We start from the raw sequence: 21,550 nt of genomic DNA, 5'->3' as shown, positions 1-21,550 counted from the left end.
TTAGACTCACATTCATCAGGGGAATAGAGACACAACTCCAAATGAATGCAAACCTTGCTCTATATCTCCTTGATTTGTAAACAGGTTTGGTAACACGTTCACCATAATAACTTCATATTGTGATAATATATCACATATGTATGTTTTTTTTTACATCTTGCTCTGCTGCCCCCAAGCGGGCAATAAAAATCAAATAAGGCTGCTTTAAAGACATGTTCTAATATTCTGAAAATGAAAACCCCGCTTAGTAATCATGATCACATAATTCAAGCCAGGTTATCCTTAATTTTCAACTTTCAATGCCAGCTGTTTATAGGACAGAGATGCAGCAAAACGAAATCAACTGTATGTGAGAAAAACAGAACTCGATTAGAGCCAGTCTCATCCATTTTTATGTCTAACTGTATTGGTGTCGTCGCTGTCGGGCAGTGTAAAATAGGGAGAAATGTATATGGAACATTACAGAAAACTATTTGGGTTTCTGCAGTGAGGGCGAGTCTCCCCCACTGTACATGTTCGACAGTCAAGCTGTGAGGATAAACAGTCAACATCAAAAAAAGTTTTCTATTTCATCATTGAGGCAGCCAGTGAGCTCGCTCTTCTTCCTTGATGACATTATTTTCCAAATAACAGCTGTTTTCCAGCAGTGGTGCACCTGGATCTGACATGTTTGCAAAGAGTCAACATGGAACTTTTCCATAATCTGTGTTTTTAAAAGCCAAAAAGCCAATACTTTATCAGACAGATGAACCCAGCAATGTTACAGATTCCATGTCTGAAAGGGGCTAAAGAGAGGAAAAGGCGGTGAGAGGAGGAAAAGTGATAAATAACACAGGGGAGGTGTGTGTCCAAGCAGGAGAGGGCTGTCCGGCCCTGAGAAAAGCAGATCCCCCCTCGTCCCAGGCTTATAGCTGCCATTCAACACTCACATACACACACAGAGGCAGGGAGCAGGTTGGGTTCAAGCGCAACAAATTACCTAAATATGGTTCTGAAAAGGCCTTTGAAAGGAGTTCTATTGGAAACCGTTGAATATGATAATAATACTAAAAGAAACGGGGGGAGATTTAAGAGCTCCGTTGTGTCGACACAATGTGAGAACCCTGTCCATAATTTCACCGACTTCAGGGGATGAGAGAGGAAGAGGGTGAAGTCCCCCTTTTCTAACTTACTTGTCTTTTTGTGGAGTGGGAGGGAGGGAGACCCATTAAACCAGAAAAAGAAGGAGAGAGGAAGAAAATCAGAAAAACGAAATTTTCAGCCTGAGTGGTTTTTCCAAATAAAATCTAAAGGTCTGAAACACAATGGAGTCGTTTTTTTTTCTCCTTGCTGTGTGTGCGCATGTGTGTGTGCATGCGTGTGTGCGTGTGAGCGTACATGGGGGGTTGGTTGGTGGTGGGTTACCTTTTAAAGAGTGCCCAGCAGTGGACGTGTTTGGCATTTGTGGCTCTTGTCCCTCAATTGTACGTTCGCCACAGTGGCTGCCGTTAAGCTGACGTTGGGCGCTGCCTTTGCCCCGTACGGCCGCTTGTATTTTTTTTTCTTCTCCCTTCTCATTCAGCTGGTCAGTCGGGGGGTGAAATCAGAAACAGAAATCATGTCTGACTCTTCTACCCCCACCTGCCCTTATGGCTCTTTCTCTCTCTCTCTCTCGGTTCACATCTGTTTGTTGGCCTCTCGCCCCAGAGGCAGTCAACACGGTTGCTGAGCACTGCTGTTAACTAAACTGGCTGACTGGCAACTCAATATGTTTCTTACATAAGGACGGAGAGGAAGAGAGAAACTGTCTAGTTTCACCTGTAATAAATGTAATCGTATTATATGGAGCACATGGTTACCACTTTACTGACAATATACAGTTCCAAAGGGTATAAACTATAAAAAATATTTGGCAACATTCATAGATATGCACATTGAGTACAAACAAGTCGAGGCACAAGGAACAAACAAAACTTTAAAAAAGCATCCTCAATCAAAATGAAGCATGCCTGGTGGGTCCAAAATTGGTCCCTGGGCCACAATTTGGGCTGCACAGTACACTTTCAGAGCAAAAGTCCCAGCCTCGCGGCCATGAGTCACCAAACAGATTGTGTATTTGTTATTTTATATTTTAAAATAAAATGGAACAAGGGACAGTAGAATACTTCCCTTGCGTCTACTTTGCATCAAACAGATTGTGTTTGGGGTGTGTGTTCATCGTTTTGTCTGTTCAAACAAATGTGTGTTTTTGTGGGTTTATGTGTCTGTGAACACTTGTGCAGAAATCTCAACTATGTTTATGTGTATGTAGTATTCTCATGTGTGGACTTAATGTGTGCGTGGTCCATCATGTTTGAATGTGTGTGTTTGAGTGTGCATGGGTGTGTGTGTGTGTTCTGACCCCGGGGAGGTTGTGGGTGTGGGTTCCACTATTTCTTTCCATTTAGTTTCCACTTCACAGCCTACAGCACACATTAGCCACACAACCCCTGGGAAATGACACACGCGCACACACACACACACACACACACACACACACACACACACACACATACACGCATGCACTGGCGTGCACACACACTCGACTGTGGGGTAAGGACAGCCTTACAAAACCACATTCCTGTGTAATTATAAAGTGAGACTCCTGCATTATTACACACTGCAATATGCAAAATGTACAATGTGCATACAAGACATTTTATCTTCATCATTAGCTCACATTTGGGCAGCATTGCCATAATGTTTTCGGAGATCTAGAAGAAATTTTTGTATGTGGACTAGTGTCAGATATTGAGAATCAGTTCTAAATTAAAAAACAAGGGATTTGTTAAGAAATGTGCTTTTTAGTTTTTCTTATGTATCTTTGATGGCAACGTCAAGACCTTCTGTCTTCATCACTGATTACACATCCATCAACACATATGTAGTGTGTGTGGCCAAACTTCACAGAAACCAGTGATGGATCGAAATTTATCCAAAGCACATAAATGATTTCATGTAAGGGAAGACTGTCTAACAAACTATTCTTTACAGCATGGTATAAGAACGAAATGTAAGATAGTGAACTTTAAAATTTTGCATAGCCACAGCGAATATTTATATCGACCTTTATTCTACTTTTTGATAAGTAAGAATGACAAAAGACTGCATCTTTAATGTAAAATGACATTATGCCCCAAATCTGCTGAAAATAAAGGGGCTTTCTGTTTGTACCATTTTGGATTTTTACTTAAAAAGTATCCCAGGCATCAGAAGCATCATCATAACAACTGGAATTAAAGGTACAGTAGGTCCCCATCTTGTCTGTATCACAAACAGGCATGTGGATGCTGCTGTCATTTCACAACATTATCATTTTAAAAGATCCTCTCCAGACATGTTTAAGACACATACAAAGTTTTCATCTCCATCTTCTCCCTCATTAAAAAAAATCAACTCTATGAATTTGCAAATATTGATTTCAAAATTGTAACTACTGGACACAAGATTTCTCCTTGGAAGGTCCGCTCTCTATGTGTGTATGTATCTAGTCATGTGTGCTAGTTTCCACGTCACACTTCCATAATTGGACCATTGATTTCTTAACTAGTGATCATACAAAATAATGCTTATATGTACATGTTTTAAACAAGGTGAGCTCAGACAAACTTTGCCCCTTCATGAATGAATACTTCATTCTCCACAGTGAAGAACAAACATCCAAGTGAAGCAACAATTAGAAAAACACATTTTTAATGGAGGGGGACTTTAATTATCCATCTGTCCCCCTTACACATTTTTGATGCATGGAAACAAGCTAACATTAAAAGCCTTGTCAATGTTAAACTTTGAGCAGAAGCCAGTGTTAGATGACTTCTTTCTCTATTTGGCCTTGATGGTGATGGAGGGGCAGCAGTGGTCTGCACAGCCAGACGTATGAACACAGTGCTCAGCACACAAATAAGCAAAACCTCAGTCCAACTCCTCCTCCTCCTCCTCTCACATCCTCATACATACATCCAAACTGCAGACATTTTTAAGACAACAAGGAGAAAGAAGTAACTAGGGAGTGAAAACAAAGGGACAGCTATCAGTCCAATAAAAGCTTGTGCCAGGGCACCATCTGCTCATCCGTTCAGTGGAAGTGGTGGCTTCCAGGGCGGTCAAAGACAACGCAGGAAGATTGAGGATATGAGGCTGCCTTTGAACACTGAACAAGCGGGGGAATTAAGTTTGGAGCGAAAAGGTCCCGGCAGAAGGCTACCAGCCTGAGCCAAGCGGTAGCAGGAAGCGAGCGCCTTGTGTGTCACGAGATTTACGGTGACAGATCCATCCACCAACCATCTGGGCCAGCAGAAATAAATTTAACCAGACAGTGAAGAAAGCGCTACCACAAAAAAAAAAAAAAAAAAAAAAAACTATCTTGGGAAAACACAACAGAAAATGTAATTTTCACACTCAACAGAGGTGAAAATTAGTGAATTAAACAAGGAATGACAGAGGAATAAATATGTGTTATGAATGTGGAAAGATGGATGAGGAAGAAGAGAATGATACGGAGGATAAGAGATAGAAAAGAGCTGAAGAGGGAGGAACGGGACAAAAAGTGAAGTGACAGCTGGCGATGGGAGAGCAAGGTCTAAGATTGTGCCTGAAATGCTCTCTCTCTCTCTCTCTCCCTCCCTCTTTCACACACACACACACGCTTTCTTTCATTCTTTGTTGATTCTGACATCACTGTCTACCACTGCTGAAGACAACGGTCCCAATCATAAGAGGAGAGTTTTGTTGAAGTGTGCATGATTGGTTGTCCACTGTCACTGCTGCAGTTATACAATCTACCCGCAGTTCTGTGGCATGTTTACCTTCATAGATAAGACGTGTGTGCCTGTTACACCCTAACCCTGCCCTACTTTTTGAGGAAAAAACAGACACATTTAGATGTTATAAAAACAACCTAAAGTCAGAATCTGGGCTAGGAGACAGAAAAGTAAAGCTTTATGCCCTAATTTTTTTTGGGGGGGTGGGGGGGGCATAGTTGTGCCTGCAACTGAGCCTAATTTGAAGACAAGCCTAAATGTAAAATCATTTCAATAGTTATTAATGCCAAGTCACATGACTTCTTCGTATCAATTTCAAATGGCTTTTTAATTTTGTATTTCCTGCCAAATCGAAAAAAGTGTTGGCCAGTGAACAAAACTTTCAGATCAAGAGAGCAAACAAAGTATTCACTACCTGCTGCGATGCCTAGAGCCAAATTAAATAAACCATCATTTACATTAGTGATAAGAAGAGGCTCTAGTCAAGACAGTGGTACTGTAGAGTGGTTATTAGCATATCAAGTAATGATGTGGCAGTATTGTTGTCTTATGGCAAAGCTGCAACTTGCTATGAAGTTTGACATCATGCAGCTTTCCACCATTTAAGTCCATAATATACATTTTTCATTAACTGAAAGCACATTTTAAAAAGGACTGAACCTTGTTTTTTAAGATCATTGAAGTTTTAACTGCGGTGAAATTGAATGATTAATGCACTTTTTTCCTCAAAATGTGCGCTTTGTGTTTGAAAAGATGTTTCACAATGCCTCATGAATTCACACAGTAGTGCATTCGAACACTCAAGACTAATTACGAGATTAATTTATTAGTTGATGTGTTCACTCATTGTTGGACTATATATATATATATATATATATATATATATATATATATATATACCTAGTGGCTCTGAGGAGTCATGGCAAACTCCTCTGAGTGGGTGAGGATCAGTGAAATTGTGCATACATTAACAGTGAGCACATAAGGTACTTTCCAGATGTAGTTAAAAACAGGCCCAACCCTCCTCCAGCGAAACTATTTCAATCCTCCTCTTGTGACTATCACTTTTACTTTTGAACCTCACTGTCTAAACATACATCTATCCAGCAGTGCCTAACTAGGCAAAAGCTTGACTGACAATCTGTCACTGAGCTGAAAACACAGATAAACATAAATAAAAAAAAGTTCTGAGAACAAGAATAAAATCTCCATCCTCCGACCACCTTCAAATGTTGTTAGAGAGATCGAGAGGAGCGAGCAGGCAAGACTGATAACGTCGCCTCTTATGTTCAGACAGTGTGTATGCATTTTAATGCGGATATGCATCTCGAAAGGACAGAGAGGAGGAGAGAGAAAAAAAAATGTCATCGGGGAGGAAAGCGAGGCTTCAAACGAGCGAGAATGTCAGAAGAGAGTCTGAGCTCCAAGTTTGTGTTTATCGCTGTCTCAAGACGGACTGGAGGACTTGGACTGGAGGGAGAGAGAGAAAGAGAGAAAGAGAAGTGACCTGACTGCCAATGACGCCAAACCTCTATTTATGGCTCCACCAACAGCACAGGCCTGACACTGACACATTTACCTCTTGACCCGATCTCTTATCAGCAGCCAAAAAAACTGAAAACATGTTTGCGTAAGTTGCAAAGATCAGGCTAATGGGGTACAGTAAAAGCAGAGTTGGGTAATGAGGAGGGAAGTTTCTATGACGTAGGTAAAGACAAACTTTGGGGATTTTTAGGACAGTGTTTAGTGGACGATGTGTACTGAGCAGTGCCGCGGTGAACAGCAGATGATGACAGCTCTGTCAGCTGCACTAAAACACCAACACAATGACGACTAAGAAGGAAAGTACAGGCTTATTATTCAGAAGAAGACTTATCTTTCTTGTTTCAAAGATAAACAAGATTAAGATGTTGGCTAATTTGGGGTCAGCTGTAGGTCAGATGAAAAGTTAAGATCTAAATCAGAAAATTGTGAGCATAATATTCTTCTTTTAGGTGTTACTTTTAAAAAGGAAAACAACCAGTACAGTTAAACTAAAATAACTGGCCTCCTGCGGCTCAAACTGGGGAAAAGAGGAGGTGACTCAACTGGTGGTCCAGCAGCTGCATCCCACCAGTGCACTCTGAGATGTGGCTGCATCCATGTATGACATCTCTCTCTCTCTCTGTGTATATATATATATATACACACATATATATACACACATATGTACACTTGTATGTGTGTTACTGCTTTGAAAAGTGTGCCTCTGTATGAGTGTGTTCACTGAACAAGAGTAAAACTCACCAGGATCCCAGCAAACTGCTTCTCTTCCATCCTTCAGGACCTTGTCGGCAAAGATCCCCTGCCTCTCTGCTGCCGTCTCTGCCTCAGCTGCCTCTCTCTCTCTCTGAGATGGACTTGTCTGCCCCTCGCTATCACAGTTTGGACTTTTTCGTTCGTTCCGAGTGTCTTCGCCCCGTCGCGTCACTCTCTCCTGTTCCCCGTCCCTCCGCTGCCTCTTCTCTGTTGTTTGGGAGTGTAGCTGGAGTGGCGTCGACGCTTTGTGTTAATTCTGCCCTAATCCAGAAACTTTTCTATGCTGTGAAAAGAACATGTGACAGGCAGAGAGGGGTGGAGGGAGGAGAGGAGTGAGGGGGGGTTGGGGGTGGAGGTGGTTGGGGAGGGGGGGTTGAGGCAACACTTTTTAGTTACTTGTCCCCTTGGCCACGTTCAAAACAATTCCTCAGTCTTTGTACACGACCTGCTTCTTGATAAAAGATAAGAACACAAAATCTATAGTTTGTGCTCTGATAGTTTATTAAACTGAACTTAAGTAAATAAAACTTCTATGGAATCTGTAAGAAATGATGCAGAGAAAGAATTTAGAAAACATGTAGTAACAGATTTGCATTTTGTAGCAAAGCAGCTGCCATAACAAAGTGTCCTTTTGTGCAAAGAGATTAACTGTTAGGGGAATGTTTAGACTGCCCATTGACTACTGCTGTGTGAAAGCCAAACTGGAAAAGCACACTCAAAAACAGCCTGGATTGAGAAGACATTGGCAGAAAATACTTCTGAGAATCACTTCTGAGAAATGCTTATGTTGGCAACTTACATCAAAGTTTCATATCTGGTTAGTAGTTTTTATCCTGTCCCCTGTGATCAATTTGAACAGTAAAAATGAATAATGTGACTTTTTTAATATCTGAAATTATATCAAAAATGAAAAATGATCAGTGGAGACTGGTGTTGAGAAACTCCTCCAGCATGAAGTGCTATGTAAAAACTAGGGCTTCAACTCATGTTTTATCTTCATTACTGATTAATTGATCAATTAATTGTTTGGTTTATTTTTTAAAATGCCAGTCATAACTCCCCAATTTATATTCAATTTACAGAAATATAAAACAGAGAGAAAAGCAGCAAATCACATTAGACAAGCTGGAACCAGAGAATGTTAGGAAATTTTCAGTTAATTTATTAATTGATTACTTAAATTGCTTCAGTAAAAACTTTTTCTGTCATCTAATTACATAACTTCATTGGTGCTAATACTGTTTACTGCAGTTCATGGTTGGTCTAGAAGTTTCAAAAAACAGTGAGGTCTCTAAGCTGTCATGTGTGGGCTGGAGTGTGTATAAAAGACTAAGTCTGGAACATGTCTCCCTGCATCTGTCTCCATCACTGACTCAATGAATAAAAACCCTAAACAGTGTACTAAAAGCATCCCAGCAAAAGGGAGAGAAAAAAAGTGGCCAAATATAGCCACCATTCAGTGTTACACACATACAAACACACGCATGCACACACTCTGCCTCTCACATGTACTGAAGCCTACAGGGACTCCAAAATGCCTTGGGACATCCATCATACACAGCACGCTGCACATCAATAAAAAGATAAGAAACAAAAACTGGGTTTAAAAACTGAAACTTACCATCCACGTTATGATGTTTGCAGAAGAACAAAGAGTAAACACCAACCTCTACATCAGAAAAACAGAATCAGTTCAACGGTGAGAAATTGACTGGTGTGTAGTGTGAAGTCTGATCAACTCAAAGTGCTCTGGATCTATCCCACTGGTTGACTCTACTAATGTATGTACACAAGAGTTGAGCCTATTGGGCAATCCCAGGAGGAGTGGCGATAAGACATTACATCAAACTCACCCTAAGACCTGACGTGTCTGTTGGCTCCTATGAGTGATGTTCCAGGGCCTAAACATCTAGTTCTGGGGCACCAGTCACATGATAAAACCTTGACACCGATTTGATTAATGATAAAATTAATAATCAGTTTGTATGACTATGATTTGTGCTTTTGGGGTCCCCTTTTAGCTTTACCTTATCTAAGGAGAATGCTGTGATGTTAGGCCACTTGGCTTACTATTCAATAATAAATAATTAACTGTCCCATTAGTTTTATCAACCAAATTGCCAAATATACTCTGGTTCTAACTGGAATTTGCTGATTTTCTCAGCTGATTTCTCTGTTGTATATAATTTACAATTGAACATCTTTGGGGTTTGGACTGTAGTTGAATAAAACAAGACATTTGAAGATGTCCCATAACTTCTTAAACCCAGCTATTAGGCCTACTCTGTACTAGTAGCTGTTTCTACATACATTTTAAGCAAATAATTTTGACTAACCACCATACTCTGGTTTTGTATAGACTTGCATTTGTGTTGTACCCTCTGCTGGCCAATGTTAAAAACTACAAAAGTAATATTTCAGAGTAATCTAAACTTTCCCCTGTTCCCTCATTTCCCCCCATCAAAGAGTGAAAGTCTCCTATTGGTATTGGTTTATTTGTTTTAGTTTGTATTTGGCAAGTAGTCAAGTGGCTACTTGTGTGACATATTTCCTGTTACTGCCGCAGTAACAGTAACTGTTAAGACTACAAGATTGTGGAGATTTATCAGAGCGGGTCACTGTTGACTAATAAGGACATCCCATCAATCATGCAGATACAAATACTGTAAATGGCACAATTGAGCTCCTATGATTTGCTGAAGAAAGAGTTGAACCAACCAAACAGTGATACAGTCACAGTCAAATACAGTAAAAAACTCACATTCCAGAGCTGAGAAGAGAAATACAAAGCAATTCAATATTTAAATTATATCTAGAAGCAGGTAGGTTGAATTTCGGCTACATAAAAGAGACATAATACAGTATCGTTTTGAATGGTTTCTGTCTGATAACATTTTTTAAGAAGGAGACATGTTTCTCTAAATCTTTGAAATTCATCTTGACAGTGTTAGTCAGATAGCTTATGCGATATTAGTGTTATCAGTCCCATCAAGTAGAACAGATTAATTGTCAATGTTTGGTGATAACCATCTGTGGGGGCTCTGTCATACTTCAGTGTTTTTATATTAGTATTAATATTCATGCTAAATCCAACTTATGAACTTCAGCTTCTTCTTGTCTGTAGATTATTGTCGGTCCTAAAATCAGCCTATAGGTGCACTACCAACAACAACTTAACTGGTGCTGCGCAATACACTGTGGTGAATTGTATGGTACAGTTGGCTCTGAATATTGCTTCAAAGTGGTATAAAGAGAAGTGTGCATCACTGTAGGTTACGTGTATGTATGTTGGTATATTTTTAAAGTGGAACACACCTGCCTACTACCTGACGATATGTGAGCACATGCACTGAAGTGATCAAAACTGCAAGTGTGGGTATTTGGATGGACGCTGTATTTCCCTGCAGCAGAGTAAGAATATGCATCAGCCAAGGATTGGTAAGTGATGTCACCACCATATGGAAGTGCCTCTGTCCAACCCAGTATCATGGCGGTTCATGAAATAGTCACAAAATTTAATCTGTAGATTTGTGTACATGGACATGAATTTTCCATCTTTTCTGTGACACTCAGCATGACTTTCAAATTAATGTATTTCAATTGGAATCTCTTTTGTGCCTGCACCATGTTTTTTTTCTGTGAGTCAGGACACCGGAGCACAGACGCTGTAGCCTATTGTTTTTTCTCATTTGTTTTTCTAAACTATAACCGCTACATTACTTAACATTTAATCACAACAAGATTTTATCCTGGTTTTTATTTCTTCATTTTAATTGTATCAGTCAGTGGGCGGACTGGAGGACCCACCACCCAGAAGTATTTTTCTCACTATCACCACGTTAAGGTTTTCTTTTAATGATATCTTCAACATTTCTCAACACAAAAACACAAAAGTGTCCTCGATAACTCAAAAATACTATAGGTTAATGTTAAGACCATCAATTTAATTATTTCTCCTTCAATTCTGAGAAATAGCCTTTTTTTTTGTCAGTTTTTGATACTATATTATTACCATTATGGATATGGAAGTATTAATTTTACTTACTGAATTTATGCCACACTGATTTAGATTTTTGTGTGCAGCTCGTTCATTGACTCCCCCCACCCCATTCACACACACACACACACAAACACAACGTTGGATGACGTGGCTAATGGAGGGACGTTGTGTTGTGGGCGGACTTGGCGCGTTCAACTCCTGTTTTGGCTAAAATATCTGAAATAAAACAATAGATAGACATAAACATAGATCATCTAGATGCAGTGTAATAACTAGTTTGGCTGTCATAGATATTTGATATGTTCAGCAGATATATCTTTTTACAACCCTACCTTGCATACCAGAAGAACTACAACTGTGGTATAGATTTGTATCAAGCTGCATGGCGGGGCTCTAGGAAATTGTAGTTTTTGAAAAAATATTAGTGTTTTTCCTAGAATTGTAAGTTATAAATACTGAATTGAGAGTACACTGGGGGGCTTATGGGGATGGTAAACACATTTGTGTGATTAGAATTTAAATATCTAATTGTTACGTGGATGAAAATTAATTTTAACCATATTTGACCAATATTTGACAGTGCTCCCAATTGTTGACTATACTCACATGATAGCTGACGTCAAGAGCTCTCTACTGCAGTTGGTCCCACATCTGTACCCCCTTTTTGTTGCTCAATTATAGGCTGTCAAACATGCACCGAGGTCAAGGTTCAAAGGTCAGTATTTCAAAGCAGGAGCCATTTAGAGTCTTCATACTGACATGTGTTACTCTTCAGGTCGAGACCTTTCAAATGATGTATTTGGTTTAGCTCTGTGACAAAGTTTTAATTTTCTCAATTCATGGACACAAGCCATCCAAGGCCTAGTTTCAGAGAGCACTTTGAAGGCCCAATATATAATATTGTTTTTATTTTTTTTTTAGTGGAATTGGTGACCAAAATGAGTCACCTTCAGAGATTACAATACTGCTGGCAATCTACGGCATTACTACAGGCTTGAAGGAAGGCCTGCAGTGCTTAGGTTAGGGTTAGAGTTAGGGTTGAAAAAACCAACCCGTTCTCCTTCCTAGGTTGTCAAATATCGACATGTGCAAAGGCTACTATTTACACAACCCTAGAGATTTTTTTTGTATCTTTATGATTCTTGGATTTGGGATTTTATTTCAGCATGACGTGCAGTAGCACATTCAATCAGAATCTGTTTTATTAGCCAATGCAAGCACACAAAGAATGTGTCTTGGCGTTTGCTCCCAAAAAATGCAACACAGAGTGTAGAGTGCTTTATTGGATGACGTGGCACAGTATTAATAGAGGAAGACTATGTTTTAAGAAAGATGATTTCATATTGAATATCCTCAGTCACATATTCTTGGAAATATAAAATTAAATGAGCAACTTGACATTTTACAATCACAGGCTATAAAATATGAAGGTAAATATTAGGGATGCACAGAGAGCACAGTATTTGTATCTATATTTGTTGAGGCAGCAAAATTATTTATATTTGTATCTAAATAAAAGTGGGGGAAAAAATCCAGTTTTTGTTTTTATTACACTTTTAATTTTAGGATATTAAAGTGTTAAAATAAGTGTCTGAATAAACTATCTTATGAAGGAGGTCCCAACACTAGGTCTCGAGTCTCCCAGGTCATAGACAACTGCGCTGACTACTGAGCTAAACCGAGTGCATTGCCAATGTGCAGAAAGACTTCAACTTATTTATACACCCATAACAAAGAGACAGGACAGCATTTAACATGTAGAGAAGAACTTCAAAGGTGATTATTGCTTTGCACTTTTCATTTACTGCCTATTTTTTACAACCTCACTTTTTTACAACCCGTGTTCTGAATGTCAGAAAAAAGTCACACTTGCAAACACTAAACACTTGCAAATGCAGCCGCTGCACAGATTGAAATAAGAAACAAAGTCAGATTGTAGAAGTTAAACTACCACTGTAAAGTCAATTAGCTTAGATGTCCCCTCCCCACCCCAGGTAAATGCATACTGTGAGTCAGGAGGAACTGGTGCTATAAATGTTTCTGTGTAGATGCTCCAGCAAAGATTCACAACGAGAGGAAACCGTTTTAGAACATAGCAGGGAAAAACTGCAGGGGTGTGATCTGGCCCGTCTCAGCTTGACTCAAGCTGGCCGATGGCGTCGCCTGCGAAACAGCTTGTCAAGTTGCCAGTGACTGGTTTTAGAATGTAAGGCACATCACCTGTTTCAACAGCCAATCAGCTCGTAGCCAAGGCAGCTGGTCAAGTCAGCAAACTGTCAGCTAATCAAAATGGCTGAGTTTTGGACAGAGGAAAAGAGAGCCTCGACCCTCTTGTTTTTTTTCATGTTTTCGCTGTTTCATGAATACTAGAAATGCAACTGTAGCAAGTAACTCACTATCACTATCCTCATTCATATTTTAAGATGCTACAAATTACATCCAGCTACAAAAAACCCAGAAAAGCTGTAAGTTAGAACGGAAGTACAGAGAGTCATTGCTATGGAGACGATACACTGTCTCGCCTTGTTGCATTGATGTAAACTGGCAGGTTTTGCAGACAGGTGCATTGCAAGTAGTTGCAAGTTTCAACTTGTCTCATGTATCTTTGGTCTGAACTGGGCATTTATATCTGTCTTTATAAACATGTTTCAATACAAGTTTGTCTATCATTTAGCCAGTAACCAATGTATTGAAGTTACACATAGCTGCAAAGGTGAACCATCCTTTGTCTTTTATACTTCTTTTAATGAGGCAGTTACTGAAAACAGATGCTACGGCCTCTGTAATACGCTTCAGTCCAAATGTTAGATTTGTCTGAATTTTCTCAGGTGGAACTACAATGTAAGGCAGACACAGCCTTTAAATTTTGTACAGGGTTTTTGCCCAATAAAAGAAACCAAATGGAATGATGCCTCCAGTGTCGCACCTTTTCTTTCATCCTGTTCTGAGCCTAGTTCAAAAGCAGCTCTTCTATCCATATTGTAACAAGTTAAATTGAAAAAACTTAACAGCATTCAGTTTACACATATGTATATGACTGATATTCTCACTTTCTTGGTGAGTGTTACTAACAAGGTAGGTCTTCAGAGTAAGGCCTATTTCCTAAAAGAAGATCTTAGTCCCATTGGAACTCCATGGACTAAGGTCATTTTAGCCTGAAGATGATTTTGGGAAATGAAGCCCAGTCTAGTTGGGATTATTGTTGCAAATAATTTTGTCACACACAAAGGGCATGTCTTGCAGTAAACTTGTTTAATTTTAAACAATCTGAGGCAATAATCCTCTTAAACACCTCAACATATGCTCCCACACAAAATACTCAACAGTATGTTCAACAGCATATTCAAGTAATTAACAACTGCAACAGCCTGCAGTAAGGGTTATCATTGTCATTTTAAAAAGGAACAGTGAACACAGTGATTCAATGAAAGTTCAACAAAGAACAGCTTAACATTTTATGGGATTAGATTTGTTTCATTATAATTGAACAAAACCTCTCAAGAATCAAACAAAAACACATAAATAAAATGTAAATAAAAAAATGTTAAACCAAAAAATGACCCAAAGGCAAAATTGAATTTAAATCTATCAGGATCTCTAATTTTTTCAGTTTCACTGCTGAATTTTTAAGTTCAGTGGTCTGGATGAATAAGTGGTAGGAAACAGAAAACTTCAGCAGTAAAACTGAAAAAAATTGATCAGGGATCAATTAAATTATTTTCATTCTCTTCCAATTAAATGTATCCCTCACCAAGAACGTGAGAATATCAGTCATACTTGTTTATGTAAACTGACTGCTATTAAGTTTTTCTAATTTAACTTGTTACAATATGGCTAAAAACAACTGCTTTTGAACTAGGCTCAGAACAGGATGAAAGAAAAGGCAGGAGACTGGAGGCATCATTCCACTTGTTTTTTTATTGGGCAAAAACCTGTACAAAATCAAAGACTGTCTGCCTAACACTGTAGTTTCACCTCAGAAATTCAGACAAATCTAACATTTGGACTGAGGTGTCTTATAGAGGCCATAGCAACTGTGTTCAATGACTAACTTATTAAAGGAAGTTTAGTTAAAGGATGGGTCACCTTTGCAGCTATGTGTAACTATAATACATTGGTTACCGTCTAAATAATGGACAAACTTGTACTGGAACATGTTTAGAAAGACAATTGCAAATGCTGTGCAGTGTTTGCTGCAGAGGAGTGCTGAAGGAATGTCCTAAGTTGAGATGAGAGGATCTGCAGAGAGCAGCTACACAGTCAGGGAGTAAAATGACCACAGCATCACTACAGGAGGACACATGTGAGGGAAAAGAGGGATTTTAATTCAGCAGCTCAAATTATACATCACTATATCATACATCAAGTTGCTGGAGCATCTAAACAGAAACATTTTTAGTACCAACTTTGTTTTTCAATCTGTTCTTCTTCTGATCTTTCAATCTGTGCAGCAGCTGCATCTGCAAGTGTTTATGAAGCATGGACACACTGCATAACAAGGCTAACGTTAGCTACATAGGCTAGCATATTTAGCTTTTTTGTCCTGGGCAATACGGGAAAATCAATATATATGGCTCTCAAGCTATATGCTGTATATTTATATAGACACAGAGTCTTCCTCATTAGTTGGCTGGTTATCTTCATAATAAAATGCCTTTTTTAAACAGAGATTTGGATTTGGGTTGCAGCTGACTAGCAGCAATTTGAAATGGAATGAGACCCACTGATGGCAAACAACCTAAAACAGTAGTCAAATGTGCAAAGTCCATCCACAACACAATGCCCTTCCATAGCCCTCCACTATCAAAGGAGGGAAGATAATCAAAGGAGAAATAATTAAAACTGATGGCTTTAACATTAACCTATCATATTGCTGAGTTATCAAGGACACTTTCATATTGACACTTTTCAATGTTGAGGATATCATTAAAAGAAAAGCTTAACACAGTGACAATGAGGAAAATATTTCAAGGTGGCAGGTCCTCCGGTCCGTCCACTGGACTGATGCGAACTGATGAAATTTAAGTAAAGAAATAAAAACAAGGATAAAATCTTGTGATTAAATGTTAAGTAATGTAGCAGATGTACTTTAAAAAAAAAAAAGAAAAATAATAACAAATGAGAAAAAACAATACAGCTTCTGTGCTCCTGAGTCCTGACTGACAGAAAAAAAAAAACATGGTGCAGGTATGAAAGATATTCCAATTGAAATACATTAGTTTGAAAGTCGTGGTGAGTGTCACAAAAAAAATGGAAAAAGTGTCCCTGTACACGACGTGACTATTTCACCAACTACCGTGATACTGGGTTGCTTTGTTGGCTACACATACAGGTCAGGGTATGGCAGTGGCGTCACGTACTGATCCTTAACCGTTTCATTTCAGACCGCATCAGAAGGCTCCACTGTACTTGAGCTTCAGAAATGCTCTGTAAAATGTAGCTTGTGTGGACGCTACTGCACTACTTGATCAATAAAAGAGCTTCGCTACTGAAGAGCTAGTTGATTCAGAAAACAGAGATGCCACCACCACACTACTGAGAAATGTAGTTAAACTAGTAACGCCGCTGCTTGAAGTGCCACTACTGCCCAACACTGCTTAGACTCTGTGATGTGCATATTTTAAATATTTCTTTAAAGTTTTCATCCTAAATGATTAAGTGATTATAAAAGAAAAATTATTACTTGCAGCCCCATTTTCATCTGCATCGTTAAATTTAGCGATGCAAAACAGACACTGCTAATTAAGCCATATGCTCAGCAAGATGGGATCAGGGGGAGGAACAACTTGGAAACAGGTTTTGGTTGTAGATGATTCAGACATGATTAATGGTGCTTCACATTTTCTTTTTATAAATGCACAGCATCTACGTCAACACAGAGACTGCTGATGGAACACACATACCTGTCCTGACTCCCACACAATAAGCCGTGACTGATAAGAATTCATGAAAGACTGCTCATATATTTTGTTAGACTTTAACTCTTTTAGTTAATCAGATCCAATCAGATTCCGCCACAATCACCATCAGCCAATCATGTCTTAGCTGTCAAACTTTAAATCTGTTCTTCTCTCTGTTGCTGTCAACTGTCATTTCAGTGTGAATCATCGCGAATGGCACACCCTCTACTAACCTTTTTCTCCGTCCTGTTTGTGACATTTAAGCCAATTTCTGACTCTGATCATGATCATGTTGCAGGGGATCCAGGTCCCAGCATCGACTTGCTGTTGTAGGGCACATCCACTTCTCTGGGTGGCCGGGCGCAGGAGCTCTAACATAGCGCTACAAAGTGACTCCTCCACACGCGAGTCAGGTCTCTTGTCTCAGCTTCAAGACTGCGGCATAACTCCAGCCTCGGGTCTCCCCCTTTCCTAGCTTCGCAAGTTGGCGGAGCAAGTAATCAGAGTATGCTCTGCTTTCAAAGCAAGGCTCATCTGCTTCAGTTCCCATATGTCCTACTCCTGGGTGCAAAAGGACAACAAAATCAGGCCCTTCTCAAGCACCTCAGCCTACGAAAAAGGAGCACCTCCTTTCGCTCGCTCTCCAGGCCATATCTCTCCTGCTACTCTAGGCCATTCCGCCGCAGACAACTCCCTGGTAACTGCCTTAGAGTCTCTCGCTAACGCCATACAAAACATCGACATGCCTCCAATTCCTGGAAAATGCCGCTGCCTCATCTTCAGTGACTATTGCCGCAACCCAGGCCTCTACGATGCAGCCAGCTTCCTCACTCAGTCTAACCTCAACATCCTCCCAGCCTGAAGCCGCTCAACACTCTCCTCAGCCATTCCAGCCCCCTCTCTAGGTAGGGAATACATCCCACAAGCAGCTAATGTTTCTCCTCGTTTAAGGTCTAAAATCCTACAAGGTAAAGACTTTAATCTGGTCTCATCCTGCCTTCCCCTGAGTGTAGCAAAACTGTCGCCACCGGTGAAAATGTTACTGCCGTGCTCAAGCCTGCAGATCCCTGGTTAAACAGAGACCTATCTATTGGTTAGTTTTTGGTAGCCTTCGACATCTATCGGAATGTGATCTGCTCCATGTACCCATGAGAGAAGGCAAGAATTTGACTCTTATCTGGCTCTAATTGGTGACCTTAATCTCAATTCTGGGGAAAACATTTTCTATCAGTACCACAAAGCATTCTCAAGAAAAGCTGCTGTTTGCATTGCCCAATCAAACACTCACCTTAACTTGGCTTGACACTGAATTATTGGCGATGATTGCTGGAGGTGCTCAAACTATTTTATGCACCACTTGCGGGAATTCAGGCCACACTGCTTCCCTCTGCCCCATCTTTTTGATCGTATGCCCATCTGCAACAATTTCGATGAAAATGTTCATTCCCCAACTGCCAATTTCTCCACATCTGCGGCAGTTGCAAAGATGCCCCTGGTCAGTCTTTGAACCAATGCCGGTTAAAGACATCATGAACAGTCATCCTTCCATTCCAATAAATGTTCAGTCTCTAGCAGCATAACTGTCTTCTCATCCCAATTCTGTGTTTGTAGATAATCTTCTCAAATGGTCTTTCTCAGGGGTTTTGGGTCAGGATTCTCTCTCCCCTACAGTTACTTATGTGGCTCAAAATCTTCAGTCTGCAGTTAAAGCCAGAAATAGTTTCTCAGTTGCTAAAGAAAAAGGTTAATAATAGGTACTTTATGTCATTGGCCCATTTCAGTCCCCTCTATTTTCTGTTTTGCACTAGCCCAAAAGACATAGCCACAAGGAAATATTCAGGAAAGAAAAGACTCAAGTTTTTCATGCATGCTGCCCCATCCCTGGGTTTTGGGGGGTTTTATCAAGGGCGGTAGTTCACCAGCCTCTGGCCTCCCTCTTTTTCCCATTTTAATCCATCTGCAGCACTGTGTGAGATTTACCCCATTCCTGTTGCATGCTATGTCTGAGGCCAGCAAACATACCTTTGCTAATTGTGGCCAAAGAGTTCTATTTTAACTTCATCAGTCCACAGCACTTGTTTCCAAAACGCATCAAGCTTCTGTTCTGTTGCGTATTTCTGACATTGGACTAATGATGAGGACACAGGTAAGGTTTTCTTCTGACTCTTCCATGAGGGTTTTGTTTGTGCAAGCATCGCTGCACAGTGGAATGGTGCACCACCACATCTGAGTCTGCTCAATCTTCCTCCAGGTTTATTGCAGTCAAATGGGGGGTTTTGATTTGCCATTCTGACCAGCATACGAGCAGTTCTCTCTGAGAGTTTTCTTCTCTCTTTTTTTCTTCTTCTTTTAATTACATTTCACACTGTGGAAACTGCAAGCTGAGAAAGCTTTGCCATCTTCTCGTAGCCTTCCCCTGCTTGGCTATCATTTTCAGAGTCTTATACAGATGCTTAGAGGAACCCATAGTTGCTGAGTGTTTGCACAAGGTTTGAAGAGTCAGAGTATTTGTAAAGCTTTGAGACTGGCACCAGCTGACATTTCCTAATGACAATTGTTGACATGCCTCAGGCCTAACAAGCTGATTAAGATCTGAGACCTTGTAAAAATAATCTGAGACTTTGGAACTCTTAGGGTGCCCAAACTTTTGCACATGCCACAATGATGTTTTTATTTTTGTTCAATCTGTGACATAAAAAAAATATCTATGCATGAATGTTTGCTGAAAATATTGTATTTTATGTTCCATACGCTCGAGAGGCTGTATTTACATCTTTTCAATCAAAAAAAAAAATCACCAAAATATGTTATTTGTCAAGGGGCGCCCAAACTTTTGCATACAACTATATGACCCCTCCTTTCCACGCTTGTTTTCCAATTTGCCTATAAAAATACTGTTAAACAGCATCTCTGAAAATTCTCCTCCTGTTCCCAAAAATAGACAGCCTATCAATCTCTGTGTTTTGCATAGGATGCTGTCAGTACTCAGGGATGGTGGTTTTTCTCCATATATTGATGCCTTGCTCGATGCTGTATTTTTGTTGGCTTTTTATGCATTTCTTAGAATTGGCAAATTTACAACTTCCTCTCAGTCATTTGACCCTTATAGAGACATTTCCTTTTCTGATCTAACTTTTCATCCTAGTCATTTCCCTTTACACCTTAAGCACTCTAAATGTGGAGGTGCTTGCTGTAATCGTGGCTCACACTGATCCCTTTTTTGCCCTTTCAAATCTATGATAAAATACTTACAAATTAGACCTACCACTAGGCCTCTCTCTCTCTCCATTATTCCTCACTCCAGGAAACCTTCCCTTATCTAAATCATGGTTTAACCATAATTTAAGGCAAGTCCTCTGTGAGCTTATTTTCCTTTGGCGGTAGTTGGGTTTTTTTTGTTGTTGTTGTTGGTTGTTTCAGGTGCATGCTCATTACACAAAGCAACAATGGACATGCGTGAATTGAGGTGTGACATTATTGTTTCCCAAATGCTCCATTTTACATTTCCACAAAGAATCTGAGTTTTTAAATATCTGCACATTAAAAAGCATTAAAAAAACAAACCCTAAAATGCCATTTGTGTGTGGATGAAAGGCCAAAATGTAGACGAAAATGTTTATTTTGCAAAAAATTTCATATTAGTGTGGAGAAGGCATCCTCTGGTCTTCTCTTGGTCTTCCATTTTTCTAAGGTTAAAGAATTTTATTTTAGAGGGTGCAAAAGTCACCAAGGTCATCCCCTCCCACACATCCTGCTGAAACAATGATCTTTTCTCAATCTCTTACATAAAAAAAGAAAATTAAGTTAACCTCATCACAAGAACTCAGAAACAAGCTTTAGCTTAGGCATCCCTGCTGACCTCAGTAGTGAATTCGACCTATGGAAATATTAGCCTGGTGTTACAAAAAAATGGGAGGATGCTACATAGTTACACATTAAACATCATGAGTATTTCTTTGTTAAGGCCCCATTTTCTGGGGACAGAATGACCTGTTTAGTCAAAAAACTGCAAGTCATGAGAGACACAACTGAAAGACAATTTGTTTAGTTTCATTCCTTAATTTTGCTATATATATTTTTGCTAAATTTTTGCCTTATTTTGCTATACCATGTTTGAAAAATTGAACTGAGATAAAAAACACTAGTAGGACTCAATTACTTTCCTTTATCTGACAGACAGATCCCACACCAACCTCCTGTACTCACACAGTCATACAAGCCATTCTTGATTTCCGCTCCACATCTACTTGCCCCCCTGTCTGACACGGTGTACAACGGTGAGTTCAACACAAAATAGCATCCATTATTGCTAGCCATATTTACAATGCAGCATATTGTTGGGCCTACAAAGCAGCTGTGTCTATTATCAATAACGTCAATATGCAGTGGTATGATTGGAACTCCACAAGTCCTGTTTTGTCACGATAGACAACCTCTTTCTTACACTGTGCACAGATAGGTAAATACCACTAAGAATTTGTGAAGGTTCTCAAAGCAGTAAATAGAGCCAGCAAACTATGCATCACTTTGGACTGCTGGAAAAAATAAGAATTCTTACAATAAGGCAATGGCAT

At 39.6% G+C, this 21,550-nt stretch overlaps 1 protein-coding gene across 2 annotated transcripts in view; it reads right to left on the bottom strand.

Annotated features, from left to right (window-relative positions):
* Nucleotides 1-21,550, bottom strand: part of slc6a9 (solute carrier family 6 member 9) — a 114,288-nt gene that overhangs the window by 69,168 nt on the left and 23,570 nt on the right. The window contains exons 1-2 of one of the 2 annotated variants that reach the window (XM_067605022.1): nt 8,698-8,820; nt 7,065-7,359 (exon numbers count right to left, since the gene is read on the bottom strand). In XM_067605022.1, coding sequence (XP_067461123.1) covers nt 7,065-7,094 — 30 coding nt within the window. In that variant the 5' untranslated portion in view covers nt 7,095-7,359; nt 8,698-8,820. Of the gene's footprint in view, nt 1-7,064; nt 7,360-8,697; nt 8,821-21,550 lie in introns of those variants that run through there. The other variant, XM_067605021.1, reaches the window with a different exon arrangement.

The sequence above is a fragment of the Thunnus thynnus genome, chromosome 12, assembly GCF_963924715.1.
Source record: "Thunnus thynnus chromosome 12, fThuThy2.1, whole genome shotgun sequence".
In the NCBI taxonomy this organism is placed as follows: domain Eukaryota; kingdom Metazoa; phylum Chordata; class Actinopteri; order Scombriformes; family Scombridae; genus Thunnus; species Thunnus thynnus.
This window is presented reverse-complemented; position numbering and strand designations above follow the sequence as displayed.